The sequence below is a fragment of the Anser cygnoides genome, chromosome 26 (assembly GCF_040182565.1).
Source record: "Anser cygnoides isolate HZ-2024a breed goose chromosome 26, Taihu_goose_T2T_genome, whole genome shotgun sequence".
NCBI lineage: Eukaryota > Metazoa > Chordata > Aves > Anseriformes > Anatidae > Anser > Anser cygnoides.
The window spans coordinates 304,618-328,507 of record NC_089898.1 but is presented as its reverse complement, the minus strand read 5'-3'; the positions used below and the strand labels follow the sequence as shown (position 1 = coordinate 328,507).

At 59.6% G+C, this 23,890-nt stretch overlaps 1 protein-coding gene across 11 annotated transcripts in view; it reads right to left on the bottom strand.

Moving 5' to 3' along the window:
• Positions 1 to 23,890, bottom strand: part of ANK1 (ankyrin 1) — a 71,534-nt gene that overhangs the window by 7,784 nt on the left and 39,860 nt on the right. For 9 of the 11 annotated variants that reach the window (XM_048047277.2, XM_066983430.1, XM_048047278.2 and 6 more), the window contains 37 exons: positions 21,919 to 22,020; positions 16,741 to 16,839; positions 15,610 to 15,708; positions 14,840 to 14,938; positions 14,541 to 14,726; positions 14,304 to 14,402; positions 13,684 to 13,782; positions 13,252 to 13,350; positions 12,623 to 12,820; positions 12,406 to 12,504; positions 11,936 to 12,034; positions 11,567 to 11,665; positions 11,179 to 11,376; positions 10,903 to 11,001; positions 10,717 to 10,815; positions 9,443 to 9,640; positions 9,132 to 9,230; positions 8,648 to 8,746; positions 8,229 to 8,327; positions 8,032 to 8,124; positions 7,719 to 7,791; positions 7,316 to 7,339; positions 6,405 to 6,507; positions 5,966 to 6,113; positions 5,647 to 5,744; positions 5,335 to 5,559; positions 4,762 to 4,916; positions 4,342 to 4,553; positions 4,011 to 4,215; positions 3,741 to 3,837; positions 3,159 to 3,387; positions 2,857 to 2,982; positions 2,650 to 2,769; positions 2,431 to 2,515; positions 2,107 to 2,181; positions 1,400 to 1,531; positions 1,058 to 1,204 (listed from right to left, as the gene is read on the bottom strand). In XM_048047277.2, coding sequence (XP_047903234.1) covers positions 1,058 to 1,204; positions 1,400 to 1,531; positions 2,107 to 2,181; positions 2,431 to 2,515; positions 2,650 to 2,769; positions 2,857 to 2,982; positions 3,159 to 3,387; positions 3,741 to 3,837; positions 4,011 to 4,215; positions 4,342 to 4,553; positions 4,762 to 4,916; positions 5,335 to 5,559; positions 5,647 to 5,744; positions 5,966 to 6,113; positions 6,405 to 6,507; positions 7,316 to 7,339; positions 7,719 to 7,791; positions 8,032 to 8,124; positions 8,229 to 8,327; positions 8,648 to 8,746; positions 9,132 to 9,230; positions 9,443 to 9,640; positions 10,717 to 10,815; positions 10,903 to 11,001; positions 11,179 to 11,376; positions 11,567 to 11,665; positions 11,936 to 12,034; positions 12,406 to 12,504; positions 12,623 to 12,820; positions 13,252 to 13,350; positions 13,684 to 13,782; positions 14,304 to 14,402; positions 14,541 to 14,726; positions 14,840 to 14,938; positions 15,610 to 15,708; positions 16,741 to 16,791 — 4,465 coding nt within the window. In that variant the 5' untranslated portion in view covers positions 16,792 to 16,839; positions 21,919 to 22,020. The other 2 variants (XM_048047272.2, XM_066983431.1) reach the window with 2 other exon arrangements.

Here is a 23,890-nt window from a genome sequence, read left to right as displayed (position 1 = left end):
TACACCCCCATCAGTGTCCCTGGCCCTGCAAGCAGCTGTCACGTCCTCGTCGCCCGGGGCCACGTGCACAGCCCAGCCACACTGACTGCGACTATGGCCAAGACAGGCAGTCCCACACACACAGCTTTGCTCAGCCTCCTTCCGCTCCGAGCCATGAGCCCCTTGTTCACCCCTGGAGACTAAAAGGGAACTCATCCTGCTCTGGGCAGCCAGGACTGCCAGCAGAAGCCGGGGCACAGTGAGCAGCTGAGAGCCCCCAGCCCCCCCCCATGCAGGTGCCTGGCTGGAGGCAAGCAGTGCAGGGCCAGCGAGGGAAGGAGCAGGGGCAGTGCAGACAAGGAGGCCCAGGATGGCTGCCTGCAAGCGTGACACAGCCAGGAGAGGGGCAGTCCCGGGTGACGTGCATCTGCTGGAGCAGGATGCGGCTCCTGGAGGGCTCGGCTGAGCTGGAGACAGTGGAGACAGGCAGAGGAGAAAGATGAGAAGAGAGGCCAGGATGAGCTCGGGGGAAGGAGGTGAGAAGAAGTGGCCCCCAGGAGTGCCCACATCTGGTGGCACTAGGTGGCATGTTTGAGAGCAGATCGAGGGGAGAGACAAAGAGGGGGAGAGCGATGAGCCAGAGCCACACAGGCAGTGCCACGGTGCGGGGCTGCAGCAGCCCCAACCCTACCTGGTGCACCGGCTGCCCCACAGCACACACAGCGACTGCCCCCGCCATAGCCCTGCAGGCCGGCAGGCTGTGCCTGGCACCCAGCCCAGGGCACAGCCACGGCTGGACAGATGGCTCCAGGAGCTCCCCGGCCACTGCTCAACACTGGTACCTCGCGGGGAGGAAGCCCCACATGTCCGTACTCTGAGAAGACAGCACGGCAGGGCCGAGGCTCCCACAGCACAGGCCCCCTTGGAAAGGCTCCACCCGCCTGTGGCACCTCGCACCCACCGAGCTCCTAAGGGGCCACCAGCACGCCTGGATCAGGGCAGACATCAGCCCCAGTCCGTCTGCAGCGACTCTGCCCCCGGGCCCTCTGGCATTCCCTGTGTAGGACTTGGGGCTCACCATTCATCTGCGAGGGCGAGAGGGAGTAGTCCCTGTCCGCGTAGCGCCAACTGCCCTTCAGGCTCCGGCTCTGCCGGCCAGAGCCCTCCAGCGTGCTGACGATCTCACTGCGGTCGATATTTCTCAGTGCTGTGTACAGGCTCTCCACTGCAAGGGAAGCCGGTGTCAGTCACAGGCAGGGCAGGCTGGTCACTGGGGGGACACAGCCATGCCCCAGCCACCCTTCAGGCAGGTGTACGAGAACTGGTGGCATAAACCCAGCCAGGGAGCCCTGAGCGCGTACAGGCTGCACGCCCAGCCCAGCCATTTCCACTCCTGCAGCAGGGCACCACAGATACTCACTCTTGACACCCTTGCCCTCGCGGCTGACCCAGAGGTTGAGTAGGGCTATGCTCTGCTCCAGCAGGGAGTTGGGGTTCTCCACACGTATCCTGTTGATGTCATCCACCCCAAACTGCAGCTCACGTGCCAGCTCTGGGGGAGACACCACATCTCAGCATCACACCCTTCGGTGCCTGCTGCCAGCTCCTGAGCCAAAAAGGCAGGAGATGTTGTGAAGGGCTCAGCCAGACTCAGCACAGCCCCTCCACATCCCACACACCTGAACATGGCAGAATGGGCAGGAGCAGGAGCTGGGATGGGGCAGAGGCTGAAGCCTCTCTGCCCAGGCTGGCTGTGACTATCGTCTCACGCTAAGGAGAAATGCAGGTACTGCTGCTGGGTGTGCGCCTGCACCGACAGCGCTAGGCCTCCAGTAATAGGGACAACTTGGACCAAAACCCCTGGCATCTGTGCACGTGCTTGTGCATGCATGCAGGGCTGAAAGGAAGCTCATTGCATGCTCACAGCTTTGCAGAAGTGCTGGGACCTGCCACAAGAGCCTGCCAGAGGGGCTAGTGCGGACTACGTGAATACAAACTGCATCAGGAACCAGCTCCCTGGACAGCGTAAAGCACATTCATGAGACCCTGCAGCATCTTCCCAGCCTTCCTAAGTGCTCGGTTTCAAGGCACACTGTGCATCCTTGGGGCCATGAAGTGTGGACTCACCTGCCCAGCTGAGGCCCAGCTGCTCTGCTATGTCGACCATCTTCTGGTCTGCACGGTCGGTGCTGCTCAGAGAGCCTGGAGGAGAAGAGGGAGTCACAACTCCAGCTGCACAGGACCCTGAACTTGGGGGGGGGGAGGGAGAGAGGTACCGGCCGCGGGGGCTCAGAACAGCCCTGCACGCAGGACCACGGAAACCCTCAGGGAGCAGGACACTGCCACACGTGTGAGTACAGCAGGCTCAGCCCAGCCCTTCTTCCTGGCTTGGGTACCCCTACCCTAACCGCAAGTGGTGAGAGGCTTGAATAGACCCAGCTGGCTGTGTACCGAAACTGCTCTCGCTTAGGATGCTGTATCGCTCCCGCAGAGACAACGGTGTCAGTGTCTTCCTCCGCTCCTCACTGCTGCTTCCCTGCAGGAGTGGGGACAAACCGAGTGGTTACCAGCCTGGAAAGAGGGCAGTGGCTCTGCTCTGGCACCAGCACAGCCCCAGCACAGAGCGGCATGGCCACATGGGGCAGCTGAGGAAGAAGAGCAGATGCTGACCTTGGTGCAGGGTGGTATGCTGATGTTGAGGTGGCAGAGCACGTGCTGCAGGTCCTCGTACTTCATGGCCTTGCGCAGGAAAGACAGGGAGCCGCTGGCTTCCCGACTGCTGTCCCGGACCTGCGCACCAAGAGGCCGGGTAGTGGGGCCTGGCACAGGGCAGGTGCAGGGGCCCCACTGCAGCCCAGCCCTGTGCCCTGCCCTTACCTTGATGGAGATGACAAGGCGGTTCTCCCGGAAGGACTGGAAGAGGAAGGTGCGTGGCTGCGTGGTCTTCTTAACAGGAACCAGGTTTCCTGAGAGCTCGACGTGCAAAGGCATCCCCTCCACCACCTGGAGGGGAGGGAAAACAGGATAAGTCCCTGTGCAGAGCAGCTTCCCCTGCCTCTGACCTCTAGCCCTCCTCTCCAGGCCCGGGCCAGGCCCCTCCACTGGCATCAGCACCCCTCCCGCACAGGCAGCCCTTGCCCTTGCCCTGCTGTCTGCCATGCATGCTGCCGGGGACAAACCTCAATGTCCCTGCTGCGGGCCACCTCGGTGAAGTTTTCATGCTGCTCTAAAGTCTTGTCCACCTTGTCGTCAGTCATGCAGTAGCAGCGCAGCCTGCCTTCCCGTGCATCGTTCATCTTGGCAAACACCACAAATTTGGCCATGTAGGGCACAGCTGTCAGCTCCCTGTACAGCATGGTGGCGAAGTGCACGGCCTCCGCTGTGCGTGGGCAGTCGGCCAGCCAGAACCTGTGGGAGGGCTGGATCAGGGGTGCTGCAGAAGTGGTTCCCCAGCCACACCAGGAGAGCAAACAGCACCGCAGAGGTTGCCACAAGGGTTCTGGGTGTGGGAGTTGCACACAAGTGCAAGAACTGGCCCTTTCCCTCAGCACACCCAGGTGTCGCAGTGTTTCCTGGTGTGTGTCGAGGCAGCATGGGTGTCTTAAGGCTAGAGTCAACTGCCCTGCGTGTGGGGGTGTGGCAGCACCACAGAAACCAATGAGCACAGGGGCCGGAGGCTCTTTTCAGCACAGACTGCACCCCAAGAGGGCCCCAGGATCAGCAGGTGTCCCCACTGCACCACCTGCTTGCCCACGACTTACCTGGCAGACACATTGGTGGTAAAATTAGCACATTCCTTTTCATAGACCAACTTTGTGGTGCCTGTGATGTCTTCCCACTGAGCTTGGGCCGTCCCTCCTGCAGCAGAAAGCAGGGGTAAGCACGCTGCCCCTCCATAAGCCAGGGGTCTGCTCTCCCCACCGCACAGCCGCAACCCGCCCTTGACTCCCAGGAGCTACATCCCACCGAAGCAGCCCAGCCCGTCCCCACCAGGATCACTTGTGCCCGCACGGCGGGGGCGGCACCCTCACCAATCACACTGCAGAGCAGGCGCAGGCTGGTGGTGTCGCCCTCGCCGCTGTCTCGGGGACTGTCCTTCCAGGACGGGGGCAGAGGGATACGGAGGCCGATGGGGCGGTGGAACTTCCGCCGGCGCGGCTCCACCGTGACAATGGGGCTGAAGGTTGCCTGGTTCCCCAGCAGCTTGGTCACCAGCTCATCGGGCACAGGCTGTGCCTGTGGGCAGCACAGGCGGGGGAGTCAGGGCCAGCCCCCGCGAGCGCTGGGATGCAGCCTGGGCCAGCTGCCTGTCCCTGACTGCGGAAGCCCAGCCAGGCTCCAGACCGAGTTCTCTGGGCTCACCTGCAGGGCCAGTCTCACTTCCTTGGTGACAGCGGTGTCTGGGAAGGTGGCCTGTACCATGGGCACCAGGGTGCTTCTCAAGCACCCTCCCTCAGGGCCGATCATGTCACAGACCTGGCAAATCCGGGACATGACCACAAAGTAGAGAGGGAAGTCGGTAGTGATGATGCGGCAGACCCTCTTCTTCTCCAGCTCCTCCAGGCTCTCCAGCTCTGCAAGAGCAGCGCAGCCATCAGCGTTCACCCATGCTCCAAGCCCACGGCTCTCACCCACCACTTCTTCCGAGCTGCACCTCCCACACCTTGCTTGGCCCCATCCCACCACCTCCCAGCACGGCCGCGGCCATTCCCAGGCCAGCTGCAGCCCTGTATTGTGGGGGGGAGTCGCCTGGTGTCAAACCCCAACCCTGGCAGCGCTCACCCTCATCCATGCCATTGAGTAGCTGGTCCATGTAGCTCTCCTCATAGAGGTTGCGGTGCTCCTTCCAGACCGAGCCGTTCTCATTGCGCAACACCACCAACTCACGGTCTCCACGCCCGTAAGAGGCAAAGTGGGGGATCTCCACGATGACAGGGCTGCAGATAGGGAAGGAAGTGTGCTCACAGCCGTGTGCTGCCACTGGGATTTGCAGGCAGCAAGGTGGCTGTGGGCAGAATGCCTGGCCACGCTACACAGCCACGGGAAGAGGAAGGCAGGACACCTCACAGCCTTGTCTCTGGGAAATGGAGCTCTGCACCCAGCAGGCCACTGCTGATCAGGACTTTCCCCAGCACAGCCACAGGGGCTGCCATTGCTCCATCACGCTGCAATCACCCACCCCAAAATTGCACCGTGCCTGGCCAGAGCTGGGATCACTCCTGCACCAGACCTCCACAAGCAGCAGCCAGCACAGGTCTTGTCCCCAGTCTCCAGAGGAGTCCAGGCCCATCCCCAGCCCTAAGGGGTGGTCCTGGTGGGGGCAGCCCCATCCACTCCATTTCCAGCCACGCTCACCTGAGGAACTGGGCACCGGCAGGCCCCAGAGCGATGATCCGGCTGGCCAAGCCCTCCTCCTCAGCCAGATTTGGGGGTGCGGGCAGCTTCTGGGGCTTCACCAGGCGGCAGGTGATGCGGGTCGGTGCGGCGCAGGCGCGGGGTGGGATGACCACACGCAGCCCGTGGTGCCGGCTGCCCCGCATGGAGCCGCCACGGGCGTCCACCATGAAGCTCACCAGGAACCTGCAGCGGATGGAGGCAGGGGCAGGTGGGTGCCTTGCAGCCAGCCGTGCGCACGTCGCACCGGTGCCACGCGGGCCGAGCACTCACCCTGTGTGCACGGGGCTGGCCACTGGGCTGATGTTGTCTGAAGTCTCAGTGGCTGGGCTGCTGGGGATCAGAGAGTCCTCATCGAACTCCTTGGAGGGCTGCGTAAGGCAGGGAAGAGCCCCCATGGGCACAGGGTCCTGTTTGGGGGTGCTGAGCCTGCTCCCGCCTCTGCACTCTCCCAACCCTAACGAGGCAGCCCCATACCACCAGATCTGTTCCCCCTGCCCACCTCACATTTTAGCTCTGGGCTGACGGGGAAGGGGGGTCCACCAGGCAAAGGATGACCCAGGGGCCATGGCAGGCTGTGTCCCACGCTCACCTCCTGCGGGGACACCGAGGGCGCATGCAGCAGGCTGCCTTGCTCAGCTTCTGTCTCCACAGGTCCTAACTGCTCAGGCTCCTCTGCTCTGGTCACCACAGTCTCAGGTGGAATACAGGGGACCTGTGGGACAGCTGGAGACTCCTCCCTGGTAGGAGAGAGCAGTGACAGCCACTGCAGCGGCAGGCCTGGGACGCTCAGCTTCCAGCCATCCCAAGCGAGCCCTGGGGCCGCTGGGCGAAGGTGCACTCAGCCACAGACCCACACATGTCCTGGTGCAGGACCACCACCAACCAGCTGTGCCTGCTGCAATGGCTGCTGGGGCTCAGGGATGTGCTCCTGGCCTTCAGCTGTCCCTGCCCTGTTGGCATCCCAACCCAACACCAAACTGGTCTCGCACCCCGCTCCCACTCCCCCTCTGCCATCCAGTGCCTCATACATTCGCTCCAGTGTCATCCTGGTCACAAGCTCCAGCATCTCCCTCTTGCTCTCCTGGTCCCTGGGTTCAGGTGTCCTGGGCTTCGGTGCGATCAGCTCCTCCTCTGAAACCGAGAGCTGGCTTAGCCTTGCCGAGGTAGCAGGACAAGGGAGCACAGAAGCTCAGCCTTTGTCCCCATCCCTGCTCCCACCACTGGCCACACACATTCGTCCCCAGACGTGTGGGGGCTTTTCCCTCTGACAGAGGCCGAAGCTGTTGGTTAGTGGGACAGGAGCTGTGGTAGCTGTTGGGAGCCTCGGCTGCCAGCCGACCCCTTTTCCACAGCACCCACACGCAGAGCAGAGCCTGCTGGGGACACCTCACTGCCGGGCACTGCAGGCAGGTGTAGGCAGGACAGGGGCCACATGAAGGACTCACCAACGTTGTCAAGTGCATCTGTGCACCTCTAACTGGGGGACAAGCCCAGCCAGCACCACCTGCCGGCCCAATTAACTCCTGCTAAGGAGTCCACCAGGGCTGGGCTGGTGCTAAAGCCCTGCAGGAAGGAGCCCAGCACCTCCCAAAGCAGAACAGCCCTGGTGATGGGGAGGGGACTGCAGCAGCACAGGGACCCTCCAGTGCTCAGCTTCACCCCTGCTGTGGCCAGAGCGGCATGGGGTGGCTGGGTACGGGCACCAGAGCTTGCCACAGAGCCAGGTTCCTCTGCCCCCCTGGCTGGGGGACAGCCCTGTTCATGCAGTCACACCACAGCAAGCAGCATGGACACAGATGGGCAGAAGAGGATGGCAGGGCCTGTGCTGGGTGGCACCAGCCCAGCAACAAGGCTCAGCAGATGGATGTGGCGTGCAGATGGTTAGTGGCCATGGGGTGAAATGGGCCATTGAGCTGGGGGCAGGAGACGTGTTGCATACCCATTACTGTGACATGAGCAGTGCCTGCAAAGTAAGAAGAGGCAAAAGTGAGGTCTCAGTGGGAGGGGACAGGAGCAGACCAGCTGCAGCCGGGCTGGGAGCTGGTACTGCCCCAGGGAGCACGGTGGGGTGCCCCATGTGCCCGAGGGCTCTCTGCACACTTTCCTTGGGGTATGGGGCCACAGAGAGGTCCAGGTATCTCCCCCTCGCACAGCACAGGGGAGCACCTGAGCCAGGGGAAGCCATTCCTGGAGGCTGGTGGGCTCCCCACCTCCTCTCTGAGAGACCCCTGTGAGGCCAGGGGCAGCTCCCCCAACCCCAGTGCCCGTCCCTGGGGCTGCTGGCAGCGGTGCCGGCTCAGCCAGCAGACCTCTGGGGGTGCGACCTAGCTCCAGCCCCTCACCTTCATCCTCCGACACGTCCAGAATCTCATCCACAGTCTCCGGGAAGCTCATGCGGTACTTGTCACTGACTGGCTGTGGGAACAGACGACAGTCAGAGCAGGCCAGCCCTTACCGCACAGCCGCCCGCAGCTCCTCTCCCCACGCCGGGGCGCTCAGGCTGCACTCACGCAACCTCTGCCCCAAGTGAGACCACAGCTGCTGCCTGGGGCTCGCTGCCTGGCCAAGGCCAGCAGACCTCCGCCTGGCTGATCCCAGCCTCAGCTCTCCTACACAGGGTCCTGCACCCCACCGGTCCCGTGCCCAGGAGCTCACCAGGATGTCAGTTTCCTCTGTGACGATCTTGAGCACGTCTGTGACAGAAATGTAGCCGAGCCGCTTTGCAATGGCCAGGGGAGTGGTGCCATTCTGTGCAGGGAGGGAGGACGGGGTCAGCTGCAGCCGTGAGGGAACCCAAGCAAGCACCTGAGCTCACTACAGGGCGAGGAGGTGCAGGTGAGCGCACTTCCTACCGTGCTGATCTCGTTGGGGGAGGCGCCATGCTTCAGCAGCAGCGTCACGACATCCGTGTGGCCCTGCTGTGCTGCCTGGTGCAGGGGAGTGTAGCCCAGCTGCGGGAGACGACAGAGGGTGTTGCCGTCAGCTCTGGGTTCTGCTGCCCAAGGAACGCTCGCCCCAGGCTTCACATGATGCTTCATGCCTAGAGGACGAGGTCTTCCCCTCTACTTTCTGGGGTGAGCAAAGGGGTCTGCAGGACCCAGCACCTGCCCGGGGCTGTAGGTGGACTACAGCAGCTTCCAGTCATGGAGAAAGGAGGCCTTGGAGCACGGTGGAGGGGTCATGGGGGCAAGGGCGGGCAAAGGCTTTCCCATCAACCTGCATTCTGTTCCCCAGGGCAGAGGGGTCCTTGGAGCACAGGGCATCACCGTACCTTAGTCTTGGCATTGACATCAGCCTGGTGCTGTAGCAGAAACTTCACCAGTTTGATGTTCCCATAGTGGCTGGCCACATGCAGCGGGGTATAGCCCATCTGAAAGACAAGATCGGGACTCAGCCTGCCTTCAGCGGTGCTTTCTGCCCTTCTGTCTTGGGTATGCTGATTCCACGGGCAAGCCCCCACAGCTGAAGCATGGAACGTGTGCTGGTGCTGCCCGAGAGCCCAGGGTCAGGGCTGAGGCCACACTGCAGATCACACCACGTTGTGCCCGGGAAGACAGGGGTGAGCTGTGGGAGCAGGCAAGAGGCATTCTTGCAGTGAGGTGGGGGGAAGAGAAAGAAGAGACCCCAAGACACAAGGATGCCTGCAAGGGGGGAAGTTCTTGCACAAAGAAGAAAAGCAAGGCTCTGCTTGCAGCAGGCCTAGAAGTAGTTCCCAAGTGTTTTTCATCCCAGCCATGACCAATGCACTACTTTACCCTGGTTGTTGCATCCACTGTAACTCTGTGTTTCAACAGAACATCAGCAACTGGCACATGTCCCTCTTGGGCCACGAGATGGAGAGGAGTCAGGCCACTCTGCAAAAAGAGCAGGTCACCTGCACAGTGGCAGTGGAAGCACTGCAGCTCTACCAGCAGAGCCTCTTAAGCTGGGTTGTCAACGTGGCAAACTGGCCAACACTGTGCTCTTGGCCAGGGCCTTGCTGCCTGGATGCAGAGAGGCACTGGGTCTGCTACTGCCTGCCAGGGCGTTCACCTCCAGCCTGGCAGGAAGCACCAGCACAACTTACCTTGTTGCCTAAATCGCCGTTGGCTTGTTTGGAGAAAAGCAGTGCCACCATGTCCGCGTGCCCCTCCTGAGAAGCCAGGTGTAGGGGGGTGACTCCCTGCACAGACTCTGCGTTTGCAGAAGCCCCGTACTGCAGCAAGCTGCTGGCCACCTCCATCTGGTTCTGCTTGGCAGCGATGTGCAGGGGGGTGTACCCGTTCTGTGGGAGAAGACCACTGCAGTGCTTAGGAAACACCAAGCAGATCTGCCAGGACAGGAGGTACTAGCCCACCTCTGCAGGCCAGGCCTGCCCTTCCTAGCTACCTCCAGAGCTCAGGGACACAGCCTCACGCCTGAGCCATCTCCCTGACAGCAACTAGTCCTGCCACCGAGGCCACTTGCCACTGAGCAAATCCTGCTTCTCCAGCCAAATCAGCCGAGGGGCTTCCAAGGCTTTGGGTCCAACTGGTATCGGCAGTCCTGAGGTTTTCCTCACATTAATTTCTAGCATGCGGCCACTTGGGGCAGCAAGAGCCAGCAGGCAGGCACCTACTAGGACATGCCAGGCGGACGTGTGGAGCAGGACTCACAACACACGGGATTAATATTCAGGCAGAGGCCACAGGGCCTTGAGCACTGCCTGTGCGACTGTGTGCCAGAAGCGGAACAGACACCCCCTGCCCGCAGTGACGTGGACTGTCGGTGACGCAGACTGAGGAGGATCGGCACCAGCACCAGCTGCTCTGATGCCCAGCAGGTCTGCTAGCAGCCACACAGGGGAGAGGGGAGAGCCAGAGGGGGAGAGCTGGCACTGGTGGCTGCTCGTCTGTTGGGAGGATGCAGCTTCTGCAAACAATGTGGAAACCAAGGCTGCTGGGCTGCTCCACAGGGAAATGCTCCCCATGCTCAGGCAGAGCCTGAGACGCTCACAAGCTGCTGTTTTTTTCTGCCTCCTGGCTTCCCAGCTGCACGCAAACATTCACGTGTGGTTTCCAAAACTGCCAGACCGCAGCGCTGCTCAGCAGGGCTTGCCATGGAAACACGTCCCCCACAACAGCCACCAGGCTGCCAGCAGGGAACATCCCTGACACAGCTGCTCTGCTGGAACAGGACTGCTCAGCACCCCTGCTGCTGCAGGGGATGGGCCAGCACGAGCGGTCAGCATGGAGGGCCGTAGGGGTGACTGGCGGGTGTCACGGTCGAGGGGTGACGCAGGACAGGGCACAGCCATCTACAGCTGGAGTGCACTGGACACACACGACATCCCCACAGAAACGGGACCACGTCCAGTCTTACCCAGGCTGAGCTGTGTGGGGAGCTCCCCTTGGGAAGCAGCAGCTTGACGATCTCCAGGTTGTTGTGGTGCACAGCCACATGCAGCGGGGTCAGGCCATTCTGCAGAGGGGGAGAGGGCGCCGAGCGGTGAGACAGAGCCTCTCCCCATACCACTCACTCCTCCCACAGCCCTAGAGCAACCCTCACCTTCCCTGCTGCATTAGGGTGAGCGTCATGTGCCAGCAGCAGCTCTGCCACATCCACCTTCCCATACTTGGCTGCAACGTGGAGAGGGGTAAATCCTTTCTGAGGAGAAAGGCAGCCCATCACAGGGTGTACAGGGATGACAAGGAGAATGCTGGCACAAGCACAGGAGGGGGTGCTGCAGCTCAGGAGGAAGCTGCCCCTTCTGTGACAGGGACACCACGCTGCCAGCCCACCCAGCCACATCACCCTACTGCAGCAGCAGCCACAGCAGCCTACCTTGGTCATGCAGGTCTGGGAGGCTCCCTTCTCCAGCAGGGCCAGGGCTGTGTCCACATGCCCCTCTCTGGCCGTGATGTGCAGGGGCGTGTGCCCTGCTGTTGTCGCCAGGTTGGGGTTTGCATTGTTCTCCAGGAGGAGTTTGACCATGCCCGTGTGGCCAATGCGTGCAGCGCAGTGCAGAGGAGTCTGGTCATCCTGTGAGGGAGGCAGAGAGGCTGTTGCTGGTGGGCCCGGACCTGTCCCTTCCTTGCAGTGCGCAAGGGGCACCGGCCCAACCCCTGATGCTCCACAGCCCCTGGCAGGCAAGGCCCTGGGCAGGCAAGAGCAAGCACCCAGCACCAGCTGTTCCCAGCGCTGGACTGGCACACAGGATCTCCCTGCCTACCTTGGCCTTGGCGTTGGCTTTGGCTTTGTTCTGCAGCAGGTACTTGGCCACATCCGTGTGCCCAGCTCTGGCTGCCATGTGCAGGGGCGTCTCCACTTTCTGCACCAAGGACAGGTTAAAGCGGTGAGGCCACAGGAGGGGACATGCCTTCCTGCAGTCATTCTTCTGGTCCAAGCGTAGGAGAGCAGTGCCCCCAGTTTGTTCTAGCCCCCAGTGTTTCCTCCTGACAGCAGGGGTCGGGGGGGTGAGGAGGGAGAGGGGGCACCAGGGATTTCCCAGGAGAGCAGAGAGCAGGATGCGGGGAACCTTGACCTCCCGCTGCACCCCCCCATAGTGAGCCCCCGCGGCCCGAGCCCGGCCAGGACTCACCACATTGGACACATTAGGAGATGCTCCACGCTGCAGCAGGGTCTTAACAATCGGCAGGTGCCCCATGAAGGCAGCCACGTGCAAAGGGGTCAGGCCGGACTGGGGAGAGAAGGGGGTCAAGACTCTTGATGGGGGCTGATGGTCTCACCAACACCTTTCCTGTGCTTGCACCCCCGGGCATGCTCTGACACACAGGCAAACCCCGTGTCTCCTGCCAGGCCCCTGGCAGCCCCCAGGTGAGCTGAGGGCAACACGGAGAGCTGCTGCCCCCTGCAGCTGCCTGCCCTGCAGGAAGCAGGCTGTGGGGAGACGCTGCCAGGAGCGGCAGGTCCTGAGCTGCAAGGAGCTCTCAACCACAAGGAAGAAGATGCTGGGGGTCAGCAGAGGCAGCAAGCTGTCCTCCCCTGCAGCATTGCCTGTTGTGCACAGGCAGCAGCAGCAAAGCTGGGGCCGGCCTGCAGCCCACCCACCTCTGTGACAGCGTCGATGGAGGCTCCCGTCTTCAGCAGCAGCTCCATCACCCGGATGTGGTTCTTCTTGCAGGCGATATGGAGGGGTGTGAAGCCATTCTGCAGACAAACCAACTGACAGTCAATTGCAAACACACTTCTCCTCCTCCCCCTTTTTTTTTCCATCCCCAGCCCCCTCCCTCCTTTTCTGTTCTTTTGCCCGCCCCTCCTTGCTCACCAGGGCTCTGGAGTTGGGCTTGGCCCCCTTCTCCACCAACAGCTTGGCCACACGGTGGTGGCCGCAGTGCGCGGCCACATGCAGCGGCGTTAGGTGGTCCAGCGTGATGTCGTCGATCTCAGCGCTGTACTGCAGGAGCAGGCGCACGCAGTCCAGGTGGTCACCCTGCGCTGCCATGTGGATCGGCGACAGGCCATTCTGTGACCGTGGAGCAGGGCCTCAGGGCTGGGCTGGGGGGGCACTGGGCAGCTCCCAAAGCCCCGCCGCTCCCTGGGCCACAGCTCTGGGCAGAAGGGACACGGTAATCCCAAGCTGCTGCCGGAGAGGAGCCCGCAGGTGCCCCACTGTGACTTACAAGGGAGCGATGCTGAGCAGAGGGCAAGACCTGAAGAGCTGCTGCCATGGGGCAGGCCGTCCCCAGGCCACCCCCTTCCCAGGGCACGTAGCCCTTTAGCAAAAGGCTCCAGTGAGGGCCAAGGAGGAGGTCTGGAAGTTCCTTGCCCCTTGGTGACTAAAAGCTCAGCCCTGGCCCAGCCACGGAGAGCATCCAGCAACTGCACACAGCTTGTGACCCCTGCACCGTCCCAGGGCCTAACACCAAGCACAACCCCACAGGGTCCCATGGGCACCTTGGTTTTGGCTTGAATGGGAGCCCCATGATCCAGCAGGATCTCTGCAATTCGCACATGTCCATTGCGAGCTGCACAGTGGAGAGGGGTCAGCTCGTCCTGGGGAGAGAAGGGTTCAGAGGCTCAGCAAGGGCAAGGAAAGGTCAGGAAAGAACAGACTCGTGACTTATTTGTAAAATAAGGCAAAACTGAGCCTGCCCTCAGTCTCCAAGGCACATCAGCCTCGCATGCAGCCTCCCCTCAACCCGTGCAAGTAGCACTGAAAAAACTGGTCCATTTCCTCAGTGCACCAGAGACCTGCGGTCATGCCCCAGCACGATGTTCACGGGGTACGTGCTGGGGAGCACAGCACAGCACAGCAGTGCTCCTCAGGCACAGGGAGCCTGGGGATGGAGACCCGCGCGCTTGCTGGTGATTCGGAAGGGGTCTCACCTTGGTCCTTGTCTCTATCTGGGCCCCGCGATCCAGCAGCAGCCGTACCATGATGATGTTGCCTCGACGGGAGGCTATATGCAGGGGAGTGATCCCATTCTGACGGAAGGAAGGGCAGTCTGTTAAAGGGAGCAACCCCTTCTCTTTCCCCTGCAGGGCTGCCAGGAAGCATGGGGCAAACAACAGAGGGCAGGAAACGGCGAAATCCCTGCTCAGGGACAGCCGGGCCTGCCCCGGTCTCCAGCTGTGAACAGAAGCTGCACAGGGCTCGCAGAAAAGTGCCAGGCTGTGGGTTTGTCTGCACCCGTGCGACTGGAAATGGCACACCAACTACAGGGGCATAAGCTCTGTCCTACGGCAGCACCAGCTTTCCCTCAGCCTGGACACAAAGTCCCAAGAGCAGAGCTGTGACAGCGGTGAGATGCAGTAGAAAAGTCCCGTGCGGCTTATGAATGGCAAACCCTCAGACAGGTACCAGTGTGCTATCTTCTGCACAGTGCCACCTCTCCAAGGGACCCCTGGAGCTGTTCATCACATGGAAGGGATCCTCCCCTCCTACAGCATCCTCCCCTCGTACTGGGGCAGTGCCAGTTCCAGCAGCCACACCACTTTGCACTCACCTGGGGTGTGAAGTTGACACTGGCTCCACGGTTCAGCAGTAATTGGGCCACACTGAGATTCTCGTAGTGGGCTGCAATGTGCAAGGGGGTAAATCCAGTCTAGGGGAAAGAAGGAGGGATCAGCCCAGCCAGACACATGCTCCCTGCTGAAAGGATGGATAGATACAGCATACCAAGCTGCTGTTCTCCCTGGGGATGTGGAAAAGCTCCCAGATACGGGGTGGGAGAGCCACACACCTTGGAGAGGACGTCAGCATTGGGGTCATTCTGCAGCAGCACGGCAGCTGTGCGGGTGTCATCGTTGCGGGCTGCAATGTGCAAGGCGGGCAGGCGGACCTTACCCTTTGTCCCATAGTTGATAAGGTGAGCAACCACATTCTCATGTCCCTGCTGCAGAGCCACAGCTAGTGGCGTGAAGCCATCCTGACAAAGAGAGGCAGGTGAGAGGGGGAGAGCCAAGGAGCCACATCAGCGTCTGGCATATCCAAGAGCAGCCCCACTAAGCAGGTCTGCAGCATCCTCCCCAAGGACCTCACCTCTGTGGCTACATTCTGGTTGGCTCCATTTTCCAGCAGGAACTTGACAACTTCCAGGTGGTTTTCCTGCGCTGCCATGTAGAGGGGTGTGAAGCCTTTCTGCAAACAGAGCCGTGCACATCAATACAACCCTTCTTCCAGATCCTTGCAGAGCTCCACCCCACCAACAGCCACCCCCTCAGCTCATTGAACTGGGGAAAAATCACACACAGTGTGAGTGAGTAAAGTAAAAATCTAGTGGCAACATTGGAGCAATCAGAAAGCTGGAGCCGAAGGCCCCCCACATCCAGAAAGAACCAGGAGGTGCTTCTCAGCAGTCAGCCCATAAAACACTGCCTTCCACTCTCTGCCTCTACACTCCCTGAACTCTGGGGATATTTTTCCCATCAGGCACACATTGAAGGGCTTGCAGCCCCACCAGGTCCACAAAAGAGTGAACAAAGGAGGCATGGTGTGCAGACATGCAAGGGCTGCAGGAAAACTCACAGCTGTGTCAGCAAGCATCACCCATGAGTCCTCCCAGGAAGGGTTCAGCATGCTTGTGTGTGCTGCCATGGACTCCCACCAGAGAGGGACTCACCTCCCATCGCTCTCAAGCCTCCCCACCCACTCACACCCTCGTGAGGCAGAGCAATCCTTGACCCTGAACAGGACTAGAGAGGAACTGTAAAGGGCTGTTCAGGTACCCACGCTGGGCACACTTCTCACCACGAGAACACCACCACCGCACGTGCTGGGGGCTTTTCCCACCCCAGCCTGTGTTACTCTACCTGCGACTGTGCGTTGACATTGGCCCCATAGTTCACCAGTTCCCGGACCACGTCCTGTTGCCCAGCCAGGGCAGCAATGTGCAGTGCCGTGTTTCCCTTCTGAAAGACACCACAGGGCAGCACTCAGGGGCGGGAACAACCCAGCTGGGAAAAGAGGGGCCTGACGTGTATACTAACACACATGCAAACAGGGCTGCTGCCATTTGGCAGCATCTGGCCAGGTTGGGACCATGCATCTCGAGCTCCATGCCCCATCCCTGCTGTAGACTTATATTTGCTGGCCAGGGAAGAGAATGATCTCATATTTCTCATGAGGTTACTGGCAGCAAAAGCTGCGTGCGTTGTCAGCCTCTGCAAATCTCCAGCACCAGAGATGAGTATGGGAGGGAAGAAGGGGGAGCTGAGCTGGCAGCCTTCAGGCAAAACTGCAGAGTGTGTCCTGGGAGCCAAGGCATCCCAGCAGAGCTAAGGGATAAGCAGGCCAGAAAATGCAGACACAGGCTATTCCGACTTGTGCCTTGAGGTGGTGGGGGCAGAATACCAGACTCTGCTCCACACCCCGAGCCTTGCCAGAGCACAGGGGAGGTGGCATGCCAGGCCCACTCCCGGAGCCCTTTGGACAGTGCCAGAGGCTGCTCGTTTTTCAGCCCAGCTTGCTTGTGCCTCTGTCTCACCTGTCACACAGTGAGAGCCACACCTTGCCATGGTGATGCAGGGAGGCAATGGTCCATGGAGCTCCAGAGCTCTCAAGGCTTGCAGCAATGGCACCAAGACCACACCAGTTATGCAGTGCACAGGGGCTGCCCTGGGCAGTGAGGGCTGATGTATGCAGGCAGCCCATGTGGAGAGGCAAGGACAGCACAAGCACAGGTTGTGGCTTCTGTTACTATCCTCTTGAGCTCACAGTGGCCCTTGTGGCCCCCAAGGGGCAGAGGCACGGGCAGAACCTCTCACTCACTGGGAGCGAAGGCAGGTCCTGGTCCCCCAGCCCAGCAGCACTGCCACCAGCACAGACGTCCAAGCAGCGAAAGGCAAACAGCGTGACTCACTGCCCACCTGCCGCTGGCGTGTCTGGCAGCAATGGCAACCTGTGGAGTAGTGACTAACGTGACCAGACTCCGTTCTCCTCACCTTGGTCGTTGTCTCCAAAACGATCTCCTTGTGCAGCAGCTCCACCACCATTTTCACATGGCCCTCCTTGGAGGCGAGGTGCAAGGCATTCAGCCCGTTCTGCAGGGAGCAAAGGTGGGAGAGGGGCATTAGTCACCAGATGGGGCTGAGGCTCTCCAGGGAACCATCTGCCCCGAGCTCCTGTACGGACTGGACTGTGAGCATTTGGCCTGTGCTGGAGAGGGCTCTGGCTACCGGGAGCAGGAATCGTTGTCCTGCCCTCGAGCCCTGCACTGGCATCAGCACGACAGCCACAGCTGGCTCCATGCTGCCAGGGGAGCTGCACGCAGCCCTGCACGCTGAGCTGCTGATTAATGCAGAGGTTTCCCCATGAGCAAGAAGTGCGGCCCCTGTAGACTGTTTCCTATGGATGGACGTCACCACAGCTCAGTGGGTGTGTGTGGCCCCACAAACACTGTCTCAGTTGGCACATCCCTGATGTCAACTCCTGACTCCGCTTCAGTGACCTTCCACAGGCGCCCATCCTTGAGATCACTTGCCCGCAGTGATGCTTTCCACAGCTAAAACACAGAGCTGAGCTCTTTGGATGGCCCAGAGCGAGGAGGATGCACACATTGTGTAAGTGTGCGTACAAACCTCAAAATTTAACATTCACACAGACAGAAGTGCAGTGAGAAGCTCTGCCTAGGACAATGGTTTTATCCAAGTAGCAGCTGAATTTAACTCATAACAGTTCAGGAGTTTCCAGTCTAGCAGCTAGCTTTGCAGACCACCCACCAACGGCTCCGTCCTGCCGTCCCTGCCCAGCACAAGGGCTGCTTTGCTCCCTTGGCACTGAGCTGTAGCAGAGGCTGCTGGGGAAGCATTGGCTGTGCCACTCTTCAGCTCTGCCTGCTCCTAGAAGCTCTCAACCAATGCAGGTGACTTCTTGGGAAGGTCTCTGCAGGTGCCCCGGTCCACCTCTCCTTTTTCCTACACATGAAACCACAGCCCCAGAAGCAAAGGGCTGGAGAATGCCCTTGGAACATCCCTGGGCTGTCGGAAGTCAGGGTCAGGCCAGCCAGCACCCCAGGGGCCGCTGAGATAGCTTCTGCTTCATTATTTCTGACTCCCTCTTCCACTTCCCAGATGTGAACAGAAGGGCTGCGATATTTGCTGGCAAAGAGGTTAAATATTTGCAGGCACTTTCAAATGGCACTTTTTTCCCCACAAGGGAAAAGTGCCTTGCTTCTCCCAGATGGATGCATTATGCTTACTCACCCCTGTGCAACTCGCTCACATGGCAGAGCGCCACCAGCTCCCTGGGAGCACACAGTCCTGCCCAAGCACTCCACCTCCTAACCATCTGTTCCAGCTTCTGTAGAGTACTGGAAGGTCACGTCACAGAATTGCTTCATCCCCACCTGAATGCAGGTAGGGGCACAGAAAATTCCAGGGGAAGCTCCAGTTTCAACCTTCAGCACTCCAGTTAAACTTACAAGAGCTTCCAGAGTGGGTTATCATATTGTGAAAAGGTTTTCTACCTCCCTCTTGCTCAAGACACCAGCCATCCAAGATCCCAGTTGGCATCATAAATTTGTCTGATTTGCACAGACAGCAAAAATGTACATATTCACAGGCTGCTTCAGCACACCAACTCCAACATCCCCTGGAGCCCCAAGCACAAGGGGCCTGCTGCCCAGGGGGAATGAAGCGGGGATGCTACAGCACTCACAGAACAGGGCCACTGAAAGGAAACGGTCCCCAGCCAGGCCTGGCTACACATAGACCTCGGTCCAGCCCAGCTTCTTTGACTGGGACACACCTGCACAGCTCCATTCCCATGGTTGCTCCATTCCCTCACCTCTCTGAGCTCACAAGCTGGGTAAGTGACCACAGACACACGCACCCTGTTACACTCATGGATGCAACAAAACATATAGAAGGCAAGATCATGGATGCTGAGCTGCTCTCCTGAGCACATATGTCCTTTTACACAAAGGATTCATAAATAACATTTTGAAAGCTGAAAACCTGTGAGGAATCATTATTCTCTGGCCTTACAGCGCTAAGCGCAATGTTTACAGAAGACTGTTTCCCAGTGGCCCATCGATATTTCAGCTTCAGGAACAACACAGGCTGTTTTGCACGTTTGCTTTGGCTTGACAGCTCATCTGACCCAAAACCGCCAAGGGATGTGTTTGATTTGAAAGGTGCTGTGTTCCCCTCGCTAACTGCTGCAAACGCTTCCCAGAAATCCCAGGCACCGGCTGGCAATGCGACAAACAGCCCTGCAGAAAAACACAAGAGATGGGACTTTGCACCCAGCGAGGTGCTCCACTTTGCTGTGCCTCATTTCAGAATTTGGCCCCGAAGAGAGCCCTGCCCTGAGCTTCCCATCAGGACTGCGGCTGGCCACCCCACCAGAGACCACCTCCTGGCACCCCTCTGACCACTGCTGGCAAGGCTCATGGCAGCAAGGTCCGCTCAGCCTCAGCCTCCAGCTCCTCACAGCTGAGAGGGACGCGTGCGTGGCTTTGGAACACAGGAAGAACACTGAGGACACTGGTGCAGATGGCAACAATGAAGAGGACGGAACTGGCAGGATGAAGATCAGATGGCATGTCAAGGTCTCTGCACATGTGTAAGAATACAGGACCTGTGGGATAGGTCTGACCACATATATCCCTCTTTATTCTATACAGGACATGTGAGGTTGGACCTTTCCCACAGGTCTGATATTCCTCAGAAGGAAACCCCAAAGTGCCATCTAACCTCAGGGAGATGGCAGGAACCAGTGCAAAGACATCATCACCTCATCATGCTGCGGCCTGGTGCTCCCCGTCAAAGTGTTAAATCACCTCACCAGCTGTAGAAATCTGGTTGGAAGCAGGACTCGTACCAGTGAATGGAGGCAGCTGATGACGGACCTCTGGGTGAGGAAGAAATTCAAAGCTATTGTCTTTAGCTCGTGCCTGGTTGTCTCTGCTCTGATTCCATGCAGAGCCCTCTCCAGACCCATCTATTCCTCTGCACTAGCGGCACCCAAGCCGTGGACGTAGAAATCCTTCCTCTGCTTTTAGGGCTGTCATCAGCAGCGAGTGAACATCCTTGGCGTGCTCTGCGTGTGGAGGCTCCCACCTCAGAAGGTGTGGGTAAGCCTGGCCATGCACAGACACCCTGCTCCTGCCCCTCTCCTCCGGAGAGCCGCAGTACCTCACTGAACCTTTTCTGAGCAGACAAAGCCAGATGATTTCCACCACCAGGCTCTGCTCCAGCCTTTGCAAGCATGAGGCATGAACGAGCGTACCACACAGGGCCACAGCCTCAGCCCCTCATGGCGAGGAGCACAGCACAGACGAGAGCAGCAGGGTCCCCCTCCTCGGGACGTGCTCTCTCAGCGGTCTGTACGGGAGGCGTGAGTACATTACCCAGCTTTTTGTGTCTGTTCATTTGTGGCTGAGCAGCTGAAGCCAGAACAGTGGGACTGCTTCCAGCGCCTGGCCCACTGCTGTGGCGCAAGGACAGGCGCTCCTCTCCACCGAGAGAGCCCAAGGAAGCAGCAGCTGGGTTTCACGAGCAGGCCAAATCACCAGATGAAGCATAGCAACTTGGGAGATCCTGCCAGGTACGAGCATATCTGTACGCAGTGATGAGTGTCAACCAAGTCCCTGCAGCCCTGTGCTACCAGCGTGTCACTTGGCCTCTCCTCTTTTCAAACCCTATACATCTCCAGAAAGGTTGTGGGGTCAAAGCCTTGAGCCCACCCATGGGAGCCCAAGGGAAAGCTCATTTTCAGAGGGCTGAAACAGAAAGTTTTCTAATTCTTTTCCACGCAAGACCCCTCTGATCTAAATCTCATATACGCCCACACAATCCTAGGAGTTTTTGAGATTATCTGGATGTTGATTATCCACCAATAATCCAGATAACACACTGGGGAACAAAATGAGACACCTCATGAGCTTTCCCCAAGCCTCCTCTAGTGTCCTGCCGAGGAGAATGCAATCTGCAACATGCCCCAGAGGCCTGCAGAAGCCCAGCATTTCTGCACACCGCTGTCAGCCAGAAAAGAAAAGGAGACAGGGACATTTCCTGGGGCAACCTATCTGCAGTAACTGCACCAGCCACCGCAGTGCACAGATCAGTAGCTTTGAACCACACCTGGCCTGGGGACTTGACACTGAACCAGGTGAAGGTCCATTTGTGCTACCTGCCGAGTCAGCCTTCCCAACATCACTGCTGCTCTGGAAAGCAGCTGACAGTGCCGTCTGTCTGTTCGTCCTGCTCGGCCCAAGCCCCCCTGAGTCTCTCCCTGCAGCACCTACCCTGATTCAGGCTGAGCCACTTGCATTTGGCAGCTGCACAGATACAAAATGTTCTGTCAATTATGTGCAAGCCATTCCTCTGGAATGTCGAATATGTACAAGCCTGCAGATCTTTCTTGTGGCAGAGCTGTCCCTGATCTGGGCTGGGGGGGGGCTCCACCTGCCCAGCATCTCGCATGCCACCAAGACTGGAGTTTTGCAAACATCCTTCGCTTGTGTGCAGCTGCAGCTTCTGGGAATCTGAAAGCCCGAGCATTAGAGATAACCCCAAGAGTGAGTCCTGCATGGTGCTACACTCTTCGCTCTGCCCTCTGACAAACAGCTGAGCCTCTCCCAGCTGTTCCAGTCACCGGTGGCCCCGAAGAAGCCTCTGCTCTCCCACCTGCCAATGCACTTTGCTACCCTCCAGACAGCACTGCCAGGCACCCTGGGTCTTCAGCTTTTGCAGTTCTCCCTGTCCCAGAGACCACGGGTCCAGAGCTGTTCTCTGGCCAGACTGTCCCCTGCCCAGCAGCCAGCACGGGCTGGGGGCTGCACGGAGCCTCTTCCCAGCAGTGCCTGCCCAGAACAGCTGCCATACGGCAGCGACCCAGGCTGGTGATCCAGGCACGTCTCCTGTAGGGCTTTTAAACGCACTTTGCCACAGTGTCCACCTGCCCACTTATACTCTGCTCCACGCCAGGATCAGGGAAGGCGCTGCCAGAGCAGGGCCAAGCAATCAGGCAGCCACTGGGCACCTCCCCGTCCCCATCCTTCAGGGAAGGGTGAGGAAGGGATGTGGTGGCTGTCACCTGGGCTGGGGAGAGCCACCGCATGGCATGTTTTCACATGAGCGAGAGGTGGTACCAGAACCCCTTTGGGTTTCACCTACCTGGTTACAGGTGTTAATATCTACCCCATTCCTGAGGTGATCCAAGGCTTTGTCCAGATTCCCAGATCTTGCAGCTCTCAGGAAACTGGTCGCAGCATCGGCCTTTGGGAAAAAAAGAAAAACCGTGAGGCTTGGGCTCCTGCTGTTTCCCCCCATCATCAGCATGGGGCCACCTCGGCCCTTGGCTGCAGAGCATGTGGCTACAGAGACCAGGCAGGACAGGCAGAGGCTGGGCAGATGGAGGTGGGCACTGCTGGGACAAGCTGAGAGGCTCCGAATCAGACAGGATGGGGCAGGGCTGGGAATGGAGCTCAAGGTGGAGAGCATCCTTGAGCAGGGGGAGGAGAGCCACACGGGGCCGTGGCTTATCCCAGCGCTGCTGGCAGGGCAGGGAGGACACTGTAAGGGGACCACAGCAGCTATGGCAGCCTCCCTTGGCCCAGCAAACGCTTCTGTGTCCTGGCTGAGAGAGAGCAGCGAGAGACAAGCAGCAGAACGCAGCTTTAGTGAACCTGCCTTTGCTGTCCTCCAGAAACCACTGGGAAGCCACAGTGTCATCGGGGACAATGACCCTGACTGCACATGCTGCAGCCAGGAAAATTGCAACAAGGCAGTGCTTCCCTGCACCACTACGACAGCCACCTCAGGCAAGATGCAGCAATACTTTGAGCAAAACTATTTAGTGGTTAAGGCAGCAAATGAAGACCACGAGATGGCTCACCAAAAGCTGGATAACTACAGGGCAGAGATGCAGTGACAGCTCTGTGTGGCTGGGACCATGAGCTGGTGACTGCCTGCTAGGTCCAGCCCAGAGGGCTCTCTGCAGCACAGAGCCATGAGACATCTGTTGCATGGCAGCAGGACACACTCCCCTGCCCTCCGCTCTGTTAGAAAACCAGAGCCCCTTTCTTACCACTCATGCTGGAGTCACCGAGGGACCTCCTGTGCTATGTGAGCATATGTCCTGCCAGAACTAGCCACCCTTCAGCACCCACAGCCCAGCTGTGGAGGAGCATCCAGGGTTAGTGAGCTCCTGGGACAGGCGCAGGAAGCAGCGCAGCCTGAGGACAGCGCTGGTGGCAGACCTAGGCAGGATGGTGCAGGAGGTGGGTTCAGGACCCCCGTCCTCCCAGCCTCAGTCATTCCATCTTGGAAAGCGGAGCAGCACCACTTGGCTGCCTCCTGCCCTCCTCCATCCTTTCTGCTCTCACCCTCCTACCCAGAGATGCAGCCCGTGGCAGGGTCCACTGCCCTGCTACCCCCTGAAGAAGGGAGGCCCACAGACAGGGTGTCCTGGTCCCCCACGCAGGACCCAGCTGCGGCTCCCACAAGCGGTGGCTGGGTGCCACGGCCCTGTCAAAGACAAAGGGACAGGTGGAGGAGGGCAGCGCTGCCATGCCCCGTGCCAGCGCGCAGCCCCTGCGTGCCGGGGAACACGTGCAGCAGGCGTGCCCCCAGCCAGCTGGCACCGTGTGCTGCCACCCCAGAGGAGAGCCCTGCCTGTATGGGAGGAGCCCTCAAACACACATCAGGGCTGCCAGCTCTGTGGAGGGCTGCAAGCACAGAGGAGACATACCGCGGCACCTCAGCGCTCTCTGCTTGTTCATGCTGATCTACTGTAAAAGGCAGAGGGCAGTGCCGGCACTGCCCTTAGAAGTGCACATTGGTGCCTGGATCCCAGTGAGGAAACACTGACAGCTTCAACCAACAGGCTGAGTGCAAAGAGCTTTTCCAACTTCAAACCCTGCTGGAAGCCTCTGCATCTCAGGTCAGGACCCCAGCTATGCTGCAGGCACACCAGCTACAGCACGGACCTTTGGAAGCAACCCCCTTGGAAGTTCAAAGCACAGCTCAGCCAGACTCTCCCACCCACAGGACACACATGGAGCTGCGAAGATTAAAATGGTAAGACTTGACAGGCTCTGGCAGCAAAGGGGCTCCCAAAGCCCCAGCACACCCAGCAGCGGAGACC